The sequence below is a fragment of the Rhinopithecus roxellana genome, chromosome 10 (assembly GCF_007565055.1).
Source record: "Rhinopithecus roxellana isolate Shanxi Qingling chromosome 10, ASM756505v1, whole genome shotgun sequence".
Lineage (NCBI taxonomy): Eukaryota > Metazoa > Chordata > Mammalia > Primates > Cercopithecidae > Rhinopithecus > Rhinopithecus roxellana.
In genome coordinates this window covers 58410722-58425679 of record NC_044558.1, presented here as the reverse complement: position 1 = coordinate 58425679, position 14958 = coordinate 58410722, and the positions used below count along the sequence as shown (strand labels likewise).

The following is a 14958-nucleotide window of genomic DNA, read 5'->3' as shown; positions in this document are numbered from 1 at the left end:
CATATAGTGAGATTCTAAGGTTTTGTTTTTGTTGTTGTTGTTTTGTTTTGTTTTTTTGAGACAGGGCAGGGTTTTGCTCTGTCACCCAGGCTGAAATATTCACTGCAACCTCCACCTCCCAGGTTCAAGTGATTCTCATGCCTCAGCCTCCCAAGTAGGTGGGATAATAGGCATGTGCCACCAGGCCCAGCTAAAATATTTGTCTTTCAAAGTCTGGCTTATTTCGCTTAGCATCATGTTGTCCGTTTGTCTATGTTGTTGCAAATGACAAGATTTCTTCCTTTGTATGGCTAACTAATATCCCATTGTGTATATATTCTACATTTTCTTTGTCCATTTATCCATCAATGGACACTTGGGTTGATTTCATATCTTGGCTATTGTGGATAAAGCTGCAGTGAACATGGAGGTGCAGGTGTCTCTTCAAGATAGTGATTTAATTTCTCTTGGATATATACTTAGACGTGGTGTTGCTGGGTCATATGGTAGTTCCATTTTTAATGTTTTGAGGAACCTCCATACTGTTTTCCATCATGGCCGTACTATACCAATTTACCTTCCCACCCACAGTGTACAAGTGCTCAACATCACTAACCATCAGAGAAATGCAAATCAAAACCACAATGAGACATTACTTCGCACCTGTTAGGATGGCTATATCAAAAAGATAAAGGATAAGAATGAGGGCATGGAGAAAAGAGAATCCTTGGACAGTGTGCTTGTTTTTGAGAGGTGAAGCCATAGCCCCTCCCAGTGCAAGCTGCAGTGGACAGTTCCCAGGCTTCCTCCTCTCGATTTAGACTATCCCAGATAAATGTTTCACCTTAGAACTGGAACATTCTCTGTTGAAGCTGTAGTTGTGTGCTGTTTTTCTAGTGTGGTGAGCCTTTGGCTATCTCTCTCAGCTTTTTGTGTACTTAGCTAAGAGTTTCTGTGATCTGTTATCAAGGAGTACTGTCTCTTTCTCGCTGTCTCTGACAACCTTCCTCAGTCCCCCACACTGGTTAGTATTTTACAAGGAAGGTTGTCGTGCATGTACGCCTTTGCATGTTTGCTCACCTTTTACTTCTCCCACTCGCATGCCCCATACCCAGAACCAAACCTCTGTTCTATCCAAGTATTCCTGGATCTGCCTGGATTCTGTGCTCTCATCTGGGGTAGGGGTAGGGATGAGGGTGGGGGTGACCTGTTACCAGACCATTTGAAGTTCTTTGTTCTCATAACTCTCAATATTTGAAGGCTCCGCCCCACATCATATCAAACATGTTAACATACATCCTCGGCATATGTAACTTTTGCCGTAAAACATTTGAATTTTTATAATTGCTTTTGAAAATGTTTGACTACCAGCAACTCCTTTGATTATAATTAGCTGTGATTCTTGGAGAATTTCAGACATATTTCGAATTACTAGAAAAACAAGGAAATCTAACCTACAACTTTTTCAAATATAATGAAATGTTTGTGAATTCAAATCTGAACAATTAGGAAGGTGGATGTATGTCATCCATAGTATCTCCTGGGTGAAAAGGCCCTGCCCCTCCAGCCTGGGAACTCTCAGTACTTCCTCCCCAGGGTCCCCCTCCCAGCTCAGACCAGAGCTGTGTGTGTGAAAGGGACTGTGAATGACCCACTGGCCACAAAGAAAGTCTTAATGACTTGGAATCCAGAATGAAAATTCTACCATGATGTCTGAAACACAACGCACTTTGTTGAAGATTGTACAGAACAGAGAATTCCTTTCTTGAAGCCAAGATGGGACAAGTACCAGTCTTGGGAAATCAAAGCACCAGCAGGAAGTGGGGACCCGGGAGGCCCTGCCTACAGGGAGAGGAATGGGCCAGTTGGAACTGTCCCATAAGGCAGTGGGACATTGGCTGGGGTGGGGGCACTTTCAAGGCACAAGCGGTGACATGGCCCAGAACGTGGGCACTGCCTTGTGTGGGTGGATGTTTTTTCAGATTTTGTTTGTTTGTTTAAAGACAGGGTCTCGCTCAGTTGCCCAGGCTGGAGTGCAGTGGTGCCATGCTAGCTCAATGCAGCCTCAAACCTCTGGGCTCAAGTGATCCTCCCGCCTCGGCCTGCCAAAGTGCTGGGATTACAGGCATGAGCCGCCGATTCCGGCAGAGGAAGGTTTACTGCCTACTCATCCATCCCGGCAACTTTCGGGTTGCTGCGATGCCAGCCGTCTGGGAATGTGGGGCTCCGGAGCACAGGTCAGAAGCAGCGGAGGGAAGGGGCCCGGCGGGGGTGCGGGGGAGCTCAGAGCGGAGCCTGCCGGAGGGCGAAGGAGGCTGGTCCGAGGACGCCTCTGGCGCGGGGTTCAGAATTTGTGGCGGGACCGCCGGCTCTGGGAGGAGTTTTGTGAGATGCTGGCCGCGCTGCTGCTGCCGCCGCCGCCGCCACCCTGGCTGGCGGCGCAGAAGTCCCAGAACCAGAGAAGCCCTCGCGCTCCGCGGAGCTCCCGCCCTAGTCCCAGCCGCTGCGGTCCCCGCTACCTCCGCGGGCCCCAGCTCGGGCTCCTCCTCCCAGGGCGCAGCCGCCGCCGGTGCTGCTGTGGACCGTTTCTGCAAAGAGAGTCGGGATCACGGAGCCTGGCAGGGTCTGCTCCGCAGGCCAGCCCCTCCCACAGTTCCGGGCCGCAGGTCTTCCCCAGGGTGACGCCCCGTGGAGATCCGGCAAGGCGTGGGGAGGACAGGCTTCAGGGAGGGGAGGGGAGGGGAGGGGAGGGGAGGGGAGGTTGGCTTCTCCAAAACCGCCACCAACAGCTCTTCCAGCCTGCAGGCTGGATGGCCCCGCACCAGCGCTGGCACATGGCTTGAGAAACTGCATTCCGAGGCCTCCAGCCCCTTCCCAGAGAAATAACCCAATACTCACCGAGGCTCACGGAACTCTGGTACCTCCCAGACACCCTGTGGGGAAGATCAGACAGTTCGCTCAGTTCCTCCCTCTCCCTAAATGGCCTTCCTTAGGTCAACAGCAAGGAGAGCCTTGGTCACCCCACTCCCATTCCCTCCTGATTGATGTAGAGAGTGAGAAATAAGCTGGAAGGGTGCTCAGAAAATCATAAAACACATTGTTATTTCTCTTGGGTAAGGTTAAAGTGTTACTCTTTCCACTAACATCTCCCAAAGAGATACAGATCAGAGGACACAGAACATTTCTGGACCCACCCATGCTCTCCACTTCCTCAGGATACTCTTCATTTAGCAAAGGCTATTTGAACCCACGTGGGACAGAGCCCTATACTCATGTGCCAGTGTACGGGAACCCACTCTTCAAAAACTTACAATTAAGGCAGTAATAAAGAAATGGCCTAGAAATAACATTTATGTCTATGACCCTTCATCTTCGCAGACATACACTGTATAGCTAAAACATAGGACACTACCCAAGGTAAGGCGCTAATGTGTTCATATGGCATAGGAAGCACAGCTTTCTTGGTGTGACAGCATCTCCCAGCCCTGAACAAGAGGCTGTGCCTGCAATGGCCACTGCCACCTCTGACAGCATGCACAGCTCCCACACCTGGCAGCATGCTCAAGCAGGAAAGCCCCAGGCTTCGGGCCTCCTGGGAACCAGACGGACTCTCACCTGCACTCCTCGCCCTCCAGGAGGGTCCAGTAGGTGGTGATCTCCACATCCAGGGCCAGCTTGACATTCATCAGCACCTGGTACATGCAAAGCAGCAGGGCCAGGTCCTCTTTGGCCTGCTGCAGTCCATACTTGATGTCCTGAAGCCTGGCATTAGTGTCCTTGAGGGCCACCTTCCGGCACTGCTCTGCATCAGCGATGGTCGTCTGCAGCTTGGCGTTCTTAGTGTGGGGAGCCAAGAGTCCAGTTTAGATTCGAGTGTCATTCACTGATGGCCCATCCTGTGTGTTTGGTGCTTGCACTGTATTACCTGATGTTGGATAAGTGAGGAAACCCCAGGCACTGGGGTTAAAGGCTACACAGCTGGTCAGCAGAGAAGCCTGGGCTTGGATCTAGGTTCTAGCTTACCAGGGAATGGGATTAGAAACACCTGGCTTCAAGGGGCTATACCAACTCAGGAGGAGCCAGACCCTTCCTGTGCCTCTCTCCTTTTTTATGGGAAATAACTCAGCATCTTCTGAAAATTTCCCTCCTCCAGGAAGTCTTCATGAATTATCAGAGAAACCTTCCCTCTGCCTTAGCCCATCTAGATGTGGACTTCCTTGGCTACTCCCCCAATTCAGTGTTCAACAGTCAACTTATTTCTCCAACCACCTAATGATGTCTGTATTCAGTTTCTATCCCATATCAACCTTCAAGCTCCAGGGAAGCAGAAACTAAATCCACATAACAATCTTAGTTCAGCGCTAGCCCAGCATATCACCCAGGAAATCTTAGTGTACGTGAGTGTGGGGCATGATTTCACTTTGCGTAGGTGCTAGTCCTGAGTGTCATGATGGAAGCATAAGCCCACAGCCCTGGTCATGTTCTTGTCCTCCTCATCCCCATCTGCTTCTCGATGCTCTCGATCTCCACCCACAGCCTCCGGATCATCCTGTTGAGCTCCATGATCTCACTCTTGGTGTTCCTCAGGTCATCCCCATGATGCCTGCTGGCCATGGTCTGCAGCTCCCCCAGCTGTGTCCAGAAAAGTCACATTTTCAGAAAAGGGGTCTTATAGATCACCTGCTTCAACACCTTCATACCACAAATGGAAAAATCAGAGCACAGGCGTATGCAAACCCAGTGCTCTCTCCCTGCATCAGAAGTCCTGTCTTCCAGAACAGTAGCTACTGTTTGTTGAGCAGTCACTGTGCACCAGACCCTCTGTTTTATCTCATTCGTCCTCACAACAACTTGATGAGAAAGGCATTATTATCCCCATCTTATACAAAAGGAAAGCTGAGACTCAGATTGCCTGAGTTCCATGACCAAAGTCATCCAGCTATGGAGTGACAGTGTGGGCACTTGAATGCAAACATCCCAGATGATGGAGCCAGCTTCTTTCTTAACCAGCAGAAAATCCAGGGGAAGAATCAGATGTATATGGACCAACTCTGTCTCACTCAGATTTGGGGAATGGGAGGGAATGTACAGAATTCCCTGGGCCTGTGGAGTTAGACTTTGTCCATCCCCCTCCCTTGGCTGTTCCAGATACTGGCTTCAACACCTCGGTGTGATCAAACCAGAAGTGCACGTAGATGCAGAGCCTTTGTGGAGGAGAAATGGAAGAGTTTCTAACACGAAATAACAATAAAGGGGATGCAGCAAGAAAGATTTAGGTTAAGAATTTGTCAGCCTTGGTGCTATTGACATTTTGGGCACAATAGTTCTTTTTGCAGAGGCTGGCATCCTGTGCATTATAAGATGTTTACAGCATCCCTGGCCTCTACCCACTAGATGCCAGTTAGTATCCCCTCCCCACTTTTAGGTATGACAGTCAAAAATGCCTGCAGACATTTCCAAATGTCCCATGGGGGAAAATCGTACCTTCCCTACCCTCTGTTGAGAAGCACTGGGTTAGAGAAAAGTCAGAGCTTTCTGACTGGGAAGAAAGCTCTCTGTTAATAAGACCAGACAAGTGGGAAGATGAGGTGACTGCCATATGGAGATGTGGGAAGAATGGCTTGGAGGCAGGGTCTGCTCAACAGGGTGATCCAGAGGTTGTGGGTAGAGATCGAGAGCATCAAGAAGCACATGTGGATGAGGAGGAAAAGAACTTGACCAGGGCTGTGGGCTTATGCTTCCATCATGACACTCAGGCCTAGCACCTACACAAAGTGAAATCATGCCCCACACTTACGTACACTAAGATTTCCTGGGTGATATGCTGGACTATCTAGGTAGATTGATGGGGGAGCAAGATTCTCCAAAGCTACATGATGCTGTCACCCGTCTTGGTCTAGCACAATGCCTCAGCCTCAGCCTTGCTCCTCTGGGCAATCTCATCATACTGGGCACGGACCTTGGCAATGATGTTGCCCAGGTCCAGGCAGTGGTTGTTGTACATGGAAAGAACCACAGACATGTTGCTGGTGTCTGACTGCATCTGGGACAGCTCCCACAGGGCCAAGCAAACGTGCCGTCTCCTGAGTAGACCCACACCGGGCTGCCCAGCAGAGCACAGGAAGCCACCAGCTCAGGAGAGGGGTGCTCAGGACTGAGGGACCACCACTAGAGGCTTTTCTGGAAGGCAAGGGCCACTTCTACAACAGAGGAAAGAAGATGAGGAGGCAGAGGTTTGAATGGTCCAGGCAGAGGGCAGAACTACCCACAAGGGTGGGCCGGTGTCTCTCTGGTCAGGACAGACAGACCCACAGTCCTGCTGGACTTCTAAATGCCCTCCTCTAGGAGGCAGGGCAGGTGAGTCCCAAGGAATGGCAATGAGGGAGACTTCCAGCATTGTAGAGGGCCTTCAGGAAGTTGATCTCACCTGTCATCCTCTCCACCTTGGCCTCCAGCTCCACTTCGGTCATGTGGGCAGCATCGACGTCCTGGGAGATAATTCAGTCACTGTCAAGACTAGACAACCTGTGACTCTGTCTAGTCCTGCATACTATGGAAAGGGGCAGGAAGAAGGGACCACGGGGCCCTGCCCCTGGGAACTCGCACTCAGGGGAAAGGAGATCCCATCCAGGCGCAGGCAGCTGCACCCTAACATTGCTAAACCAAGTACTCTGCAGGCTGGGCTGGTGAACGCACACCAGGGAAGGGCACAAAGAGACTATAAGGCGAGAGGAAGAATGAAGTCTGGGGCTGGGGCCCTTACCCGAGACAAGGGGAGAAGAATATGTGAGGAAGGGGGTCTGAGGGACAATTTAAATTTGCCACACTCAATGTCTCTCTCTTTAAGTAACTCCTGGGAATGTACTCCTAATAGAAAAAAGAGAGAAATTATTTCTTCCCTTGGTCCATTTTGTAATCACAACTCAAGGCTTAATCAGGTCCATAAACCCTGCGTGCCCATCAGGAAAGGACTTGGCAAAAGTCTGCTCGGACCTTCACACCCTTCAGCAGGGGTGGGCAGGGAGCCACTGGGGCCTGAACCCTGTCTGGTCTCCTCCCTCTTTCTGGCCCTCACTTGCAGGGCCTACAAGAAGTCCTCAGATCAACAGCACTAAGCTTCTGCCTCCCCTCCACCCTCAAACCACTCAGGTTAGCAGGGCTTTGGGGTTGGAAGCTGGGAAGGGGCCCCTCACCTTCTTCAGGACCACAAAGTCATTCTCTGCAGCTGTGTACTTGTTGATCTCATCTTCATACCTGTGAGAAAAAGGTCACCTGTGGTCTGCCTTCTCTGTCATCCCCATGGCCCCAGAGTACATCCCATGAATCACATGGACTCAGGGCTTCTTGTCCTACCAGTTTAGCCCAAGGCCTGCATCTTTCCAATACATTGCCTTCTGGGTTCAGGTAAGACCCAGTTCATTCTACAGACATTTACTAGCACTTTGTATGTGCCAGGCACCACTTAATAATGATGATGATGATTGGACGGTGAAGTAGATATCCCTTCCTTGTGGGATTCTATTGTGATTGATCCTAGAAGGCTTTCTGGAGAAATTTTTATTTTTTTCAACTATTTATGGTACTGGAGGGAGATGGCTGAGCTGCCAAGAGCTTTCAGGGGAATTTTCTGGTGCCAACTCTGTGTATAGCAAGTACAGTAGCACCATGGGCTCTCCATAGGTACTTAGTGAGCATTCTACAGCAGATGCAGTCTCCAGGAAGATGTTTACAATCCTGGGTACACTGCACTCAGGTGGGAATTAGAGAAAACCACAGAGAAGTGTCTCTCAAGCAGACCTTTGCCCAAGAAAGATCCTAGATGCACCTGAGTCCTGCATTTAAACTTAACCACTAGCTAAAGATGTCTCAAACTTTTATCTGCTATGAGACATTTCTGCCCAAAAGTTCAAGGCTAACCATATAAGCAGGGGAGTAAATATCAATCAACTGGTCATTCAACAAATGTTTGCAGAGCACCAAGCACATGTCAGGCCTTATGCTAGACACTCGGGATTCCAAAATCTCAGAAGCCCCCTTTAAGGATGATAAGCGTTACTACTGAGACCTTGAGCAGCCAAACCCACTTGCTGCGGAGGAGCTGCATTTTCAGCATCACTTTCTGTTTTTCTGTAAACAATTTTTTTTGAGACAGGGTCTCACTCTGTTGCCCAGGCTGGAGTGCAGTGGCGCGATCTTGGCTCACTGCAACCTCTGCCTCTTGGGCTCAGGTGTTTCTCCCTCCTCAGCCCCCCAAGTAGCTAAGACTACAGGTGTGCACCACCATGCCTGGCTAATTTTTGTGGTTTTTGTAGAGACAGGGTCTCACTGTGTTGCCCAGGCTAGTCTCAAACTCCTGGACTCAAGCAGTCCACCTGCCTCAGACTCCTGAAGTGCTAGGATCACGGGCGTGAACCGCCGCACCCAGCCTCTGTAAATAAATTTATCCAGACACTGAGACACTGAGAGGAACCAGCTAGGTACCTCTAGAAGGTCACTTAATTTTCAAGAGCTTCACCTCTAAAAAGGTGTGATGTTCCAATGGTAAGACTAACTTCTTCAGCTTCCCCCAGGACACATAGGGAAATGGGACCCCGCAAAGAATCACTACAAGCCCTTTCTGTGAGGCCTCCTATTACCCCAGGGTCACAAAGAGATCTCCACACATCGTACCCCAAGAGTACTGATGACACTCTCAGCAGCTAACCAAGCACAGACACCACACAGTCACCACTGTCATTGCCATGTTTTCCCTTGCATGGAATATCCAGAACGCAGACACATAGACCATTCATTCAGCCAGGCCCTTGCACGTATATGTGCAAACAAGCCTCACATGCCTTCAACATTTGCTGCTCCTCACACTAAAATCTTCCTATGGGAAGCACCTAGGAGGAGGTGCCCCTTTACCCTCATCTCACATCACAAGCTGATGGCAGGTCGACTCATCCCTCAAATACAAATTCAGCTTCGGCAGAGTAGGCCTCTCTTTCAAAGACGAGCAGATTGCAAGTCTTCCGAGATGGAGGGGGAGTTCAGTGTTTGAGTTTCAGAAGGCGATGGTTAGGAGACATCAATGATGGCAGCCAGCAGTCCCTGGAGCAGCAGCCTCAGCAGCCCCTCTGAGGAGCCACGGGACGGGGCACACAGAGGGATGGCGCCTCCATCCAGGGAGTGCTGCAGTATTTTCCTCACCTGTTGCTGTAGTAAGCAGGCCCACCACTGCTGAGAACTTCTCGAACTTCTGTTGCACCTTCCTTCTCCTTGTCAGTCACGACACCACCTTCATAGCCCTCCCCCTTCCTCTCCCTTCTTCCTTGGAGTCCTTGCCTGGGGCCCTGCCCCCACTGGGGCTCTGCACCCACCCTGGGAACCTCCTGAGGCTGGCTGGTCTCGGGAGTAAGCAGGCCCACCACTGCTGAGATACCACAGAGGGCTTGACATATTGGGTGAACCCACAACTTCCTCAGACTCATAAGGAGAAGAGGGCAGAAATAGACCAACACAATTGAGCCAGATTTCCTCACTGTCTAGCTGGCTTGAGATGGGCTTACCTGTCGATGAAGAAGGCAAACGTGGTTGAGAGTCTTGATCTGCTCCCACATCTGGGCCTTTACTTGCCCAAACTTAAGGTCAGTCTCCACATGGCAGGACTGCAGAAGGCTCTGGTTGACAGTTACTTCCTGGATTCCACCCAGAAAGCCACCTAGATCATTGAGGTCACTGAGGTCACCAAAGCCGCCAGGATCACCAAAGCTTCCAGAGCCACCAAAGCCACTAGGGCCACCAAAGCCACCAGCTTCTCTGCAGAAACCCCTGGCTGCTCCTCTGAAGCCTCCAGTTCCTCCACCAAAGCCCCCAGCTCTTCCACCAAAGCTTCCACCCATCCCTCTTCCACCACCTCCAAAACCACTGCCTCCAAATCATCCCCCACCAGACCCCTCAAACCCACCAGCCCCCCTGAACCCACCAGCCCAGGTGCTACCTCCAGCCACACTGATAGGGATCATCTTCTTCCCCCCAAGGCCATGGAGACTTGGCTGCAGAAACCTCCCCCCATCATGGCATAGACAGCAGACCCACCCACCACCAGCCCTTCCTGAGCTGGAGGCAAAGGAGGACATGATAGAGCTGATCCAGCTGTGGCCCGACACCATGGCTGTGCGGCCACTGAAGGCCTGGCAGTAGGCCCCACCAGAAGACATGAAGGGCTGCTGGCTGTAGCCTATCTGGCGACTCATGGCAGACAGCAAGTTCTTCCAAAGGAAGGGTGGGCTCCAAAGGCTGGAGGAAGCTCAGAAGGCTTCTGAAGTTCTGAATGGGGATGGCCCTTATGTACAGCCTAGGAGCTTGGCTGGCTGATGTTGCCAGCCACCTAACTGAGGCATTAACAGCTTTGGTTTGCCTGGCAGCAAGATGTCGAGTTCAAAACACACAATACACCTTGATAATCCCTCCAAATTTCCAAATGGCTTTGTTTTCCCAGGTTACTGACCCAAAATAACCTTAAATTGGGAGAGGGACCATCCTGCAGGGCTGGACACAACCCCTAATCCCCAAGAGACCTGTAACCCCATGCTGAGAGTGACAGGTCAGCACTTCTCTGCCTCTCGGCCACTCAGCCAGACCAGCCAGCCTCAGGAGGTTCCCAGGGTGGGTGCAGAGCCCCAGTGGGGGCAGGGCCCCAGGCAAGGACTCCAAGGAAGAAGGGAGAGGAAGGGGGAGGGCTATGAAGGTGGTGTCGTGACTGACAAGGAGAAGGAAGGTGCAACAGAAGTTCGAGAACGCACAGCAGCTGCCTCTAGGACCTCACCCTTCAGGGAGGAGGTGCACATACGAATGCACAAAGAGCAAGTTCTCAGCCACAGGGGCACCTAGAACTGGGGTCTAAGGGTCCTTGGAGAGAGAGCTGCAAGGGAGGAGAGAGGAGTCAGTCTGACGAGGACAGGAATGAGCATGGCTGGAGAAGTCAAGGTCACCACCAAGTGCCCTAGGAGAGAGTGAGCAGAGAGAGGGTCTGAGGCCAGCCTGGGCAGGGTGGAGGGGATGGACCACTTGGTCCAGGCCAGAAAGACCATCAGTTTTTCCTCTTCCAAACTTGTACAACAAAATGAATCCAGGATTCCCAAGGCCCCCTTCCCTCAGCTCACGTGAGACACCAATCCCGCCACCTAGGAAGCTCAGATCTTCACCAGTAAAATTTAAGAACAACAAGGGCTTCTTCTTAAGGCTGTTAGGGGCATAATATTTGGAAGAAGTTCTGTGTGACATGAAATGTTACTCACTTTTGTAACATTTACCTCTACTTATCTTTGGCAGCAAAGACTACCTTTGATGACACCAATCCTGACAGCACAAACCAAGGCTAGAAAATGAGCCTCTGCAGAGGCCAGCCCCTTTTAAAACGACCCTTGCCTTTTCCTTTTCTAATCTGGCCTCCAATTCCCTCTGATCCATTCTCATCCAAGAACCCTTCCCTCATTGATCTCACCTTCTCCCCTTTGCTCAGATCTGACTTCCTAGCTGCTCAGCACCTCCTTCTTCCCTTGCCAGCTCACTGGAGGGAGGGCAAGTTCAAACCAGTGACCTGCCAAACCTCAGGGCAGCTCCTGTTCCTCTCCACCAAGTCACAAAAGACCCTCAAGTAAAATGGAAGAGAATGAACTGAGTGGAGAAAAAGAGAAGCAAAACACACCATAAATTCACACCAACACACACACACACAAAACAGACTTATCACAGAAACACAGGCACACCCACAAGGATGTACATGCTCATCACAATTCCCTGCCCAGGGCACTCTTCCCCATGCAGCCTGTTGTGCCACAGGTAGGCATCGTCCTCCTCGCCACCTTCAAAACGTTGGTGCCTACCCCATCCCCCAGGGCCCTGATTCTTGCCCAAAGCTCCTTGCTGACCTAAGAAACCAAGATACAGCAGCTGGATCCAAATAGGGGCACAGACTGAGAGGAGACTCAGGTCCCAACTCAACTCAGCCACTGATTCTTCCCTTTGCCAGGCCTCAGTTTCCTCCTCTGCACAATGAGGGCTTCAGACTTGAGTGGAGGATTCACATTGGACCTAGTGAAGCCCCAGGGTTCAAGGGAGGTATGAGTGGGAGAAAGGGGTGCAGTGGGCAGTGTTCTGGTCTCATCACCACTGCCATCCTGACACCTCCACACTGATCGCTTAAACAAAAGACTCTACTATTTAAAAACAATTTGGAAACTCCTGGGCCCATTGCCATCTGGGTCACTGCCCGTGCTGATGGTGGGGGTCAGCAACATAACATAAAACTGCTGTCTTTGCTCACCTGTGGGGCTGATCTTGACTCCAAAATCCAAGTCATGTTTTGGTTTCCAAGTGTGGCCTGTGCTTTTGTCAAGAGAGGCCCCAGGAGCAAATGAGGAAAGGTCTCCCACTATCCTTCTGTCCCCCACTTGCCATTTTTAAATCCTTGCTATTGAAGGGGAACTCTGCAGAACAGGTCACTGGTTTCCACCCCTTGAACGCTGCCAATGACCTGGCCCAGTCTGAATATGCAAAGAAGTCGGTTTGAATTTTAACATCAAGAACAAATCCCAAAGAGATTAGGGTAGAAGTCAGGGCTATAATGAGGAGCCATCCCAAATCTCTTTATTAGCAGTGGCAAATCCCACCAATCCCCCACACCTGCAAATTAGAAAAGTTCAGCTATTGTCTTCTGTTGCCTCTTCAAAAAAAGTTAGAGTGCACTGCTAGCCAGGGAGCCACCAACCCTAGAATCAGCCCAGATGGGCCTTTCCTGGGGATGAGGACACAGAGGCCCCAGGAGAGACACTGAGTCCTACACTCTGTCCTCTCCATGGCCATGGCTGTGCCTCCCAGGCTGGCACCTGACCGAGGCCCGTCTGCTCTGGGGCAGCGGTGCCCTCACTGATGGAGTTCAAGGGCAGAGGAACAATCGCACCTGCCTGAGGCAGTCCCAGCTTCTCAGGGAAATGGGGGCCTCAAATGCAGTACCCAGGGCTGAGGCCAGAGCTTAACAGCACATGGCATGGCAGCTGGCAGATGATGCTGGGCTGGGGAGGGAAGGTGGGGAGAGCAGAGTTGGGGCAGAACTGTGTGTATGGGAGGCTTCAAGGGGAGCACATGGATGGGGCCCTGGGGCAGGTTGGGCATGAGCTAGGAGGAGCTCAGCTCTGGTTCCCTGGGCAGACTGTCCCGCTCTGTGCCTTGCAGTCAAAGGGGAATCTGTTCCATAAGAAATCGTTTCTGTTTTGTTTTGTTTAAATGGAGTCTCACTCTATCATCCAGGCTAGAGTGCAGTGGTGTGATCTCCACTCACTACAACCTCCGCCTCCTGGGTTCAAGCGATTCTCTTGCCTCAGCCTCCCGAGTAACTGGGACTACAGGCAGCCGCCTCCATGCCTGACTAATTTTTGTAATTTTGTAGAGACGGGATTTTGCCATGTTGGCCAGGCTAGTCTCAAACTCCTGACCTCAGGTGATCCACCTGCCTTGGCCTCCCAAAGTACTGGGATTAGAGGTGTGAGCCACTGGGCCTGACCGGAAACTGTTCTTCAATACCAGGTGAGCTCTGAGCTGAGTCTCACAGAAGAGGGCCAGCCTCATGGCATCTGAAACTTAGGAAGGAAAGTCTTGGGCCAGGCAGCTGCAGCTCGAAACTTAGCCCAGCCCAGAAGGAGAGGGCCCAGGGAGTGAGGCAGCCTCTTCAACATGCCCAGAACTACCCACCCCAGGAGGCCAGCAGAGCAGTGCCATGGAAAGCACCCTGGACAGAGGCAAGAGCCCCAAGTTCCAGTCTCCAGGCTCCTCTGGGCCTCCTTTTAGCCCATTGTAAAGTAGAGCTGATAAACCTCTGCTCTGCCTGTTGAGCCTCTACTCCTGAGCCCAACGAGGTCCAGATGAGTGAAATACAACAAGGGCCTTATAAACTAGAAAGCCAGAGCGCCGTGGGAACTGAGGGATCACAACGGCAGCAGGGAGTCAGGCCATAGAATGCTGGCCAGGCAGCAGGCTCTAAATTGACACTTACAGACTTTTTCAACCTTCATGGCAACCCTCTAGCTCTTTTTTTTACAGATAAGGGAAACTGTGGCTCAGGAGTTAAACAACTTTTCCAGGGGCCCATAACCAATAAGTGGCAGAGCCAGGCCTCCAGTTCAGTTTCTGTCCCAGCCTGGAGCACATGCTATGGACTAAGACATATACCACTCAGAGCTCTGGAAAGGCTCCTTGTGCAGGCACTGGCAGGATGTTCTGTGTCTGTCCCTTCCTTCTATGTCTGTAAGTTCTCAGCTTACAGAACAAGCCCTGACTCTGAGCAAATGACTTGTATTTGATCATGTTTGCAAAGTGGTGTGAAATTGATAGAAAAGGCACAAACAGGACTCCATGCTTCTCTAAGCATAGTCCTTAGAAGGGCACTTTGCATGGTTTTCCCAGCAAAGGGGAAGCTGCCCCAGCTTGCTCCTTCCTCAGCAGGATCAAGGGCGTGGTTTTGCAAGCTGACAGGCCAGGAGAGGACCACAGTCTATACCTAAAACCCCTTCCCTTCCACCCTAAACCAACTCATTTAGGAACCAGCCAAAGTCCCAGCCCCACCATGATGCCTTATATGACCAGCCTGGCCCCTGAGCTCTCCTGGCCTCAAGCTCCTGGGACACTCATTGTCCCTACAGTGTCTATAAGTCAAACAAAAATATCTTATTTCTCCTTAACCAGTGTAGAAGCCCTGGGAGGGCAGGCCCCATACCCAGGGCATACACCCACCCAGCTCCCAGTCAACCTTATACAATTCAGAAAGCTCTTGGCTCCTAAAAAAGCCAAGCCATGGCCTCACAAGCGTACATGACACTTAATTGTATCTGGCATTTGTGGAGTGTCTTGAACTTGTTAAAGTCCTTTCATTTATCTGCCCTGACAGACCAATGGGCAAACATGCCACACACAGACACACACCCTCTGTGACTCACAGAC

The 14958-nt window shown here is 51.1% G+C and overlaps 1 protein-coding gene across 1 annotated transcript; it reads right to left on the bottom strand.

Annotated features, from left to right (window-relative positions):
* Positions 1 to 2135: 2135 nt before the first annotated feature.
* Positions 2136 to 8644, bottom strand: LOC104670673 (keratin, type II cytoskeletal 2 oral-like). Its single transcript, XM_030939696.1, has 8 exons — positions 8616 to 8644; positions 7173 to 7233; positions 6373 to 6467; positions 5886 to 6035; positions 4485 to 4627; positions 3595 to 3817; positions 2878 to 2912; positions 2136 to 2554 (listed from the first exon to the last, which is right to left on the bottom strand). The coding sequence occupies exons 1-8, from the start codon at positions 8642 to 8644 to the stop codon at positions 2136 to 2138; spliced, it is 1155 nt and encodes a 384-aa protein (XP_030795556.1).
* Positions 8645 to 14958: the final 6314 nt, after the last annotated feature.

Bases quoted from the DNA above. Each gene is read 5' to 3' on its own strand.
- LOC104670673 (XM_030939696.1), bottom strand. From the start codon at position 8,644: ATGTGTGGAGATCTCTTTGTGACCCTGGG. The intron at 3,818-4,484 runs AGATGGGGATGA...CTCCCCACACTA, and splicing joins GATCGAGAGCATCGAGAAGC to AGAACGCCAAGCTGCAGACG. The intron at 2,913-3,594 runs GTGAGAGTCCGT...TCTTCCCCACAG, and splicing joins CTGGAGGGCGAGGAGTGCAG to GGTGTCTGGGAGGTACCAGA.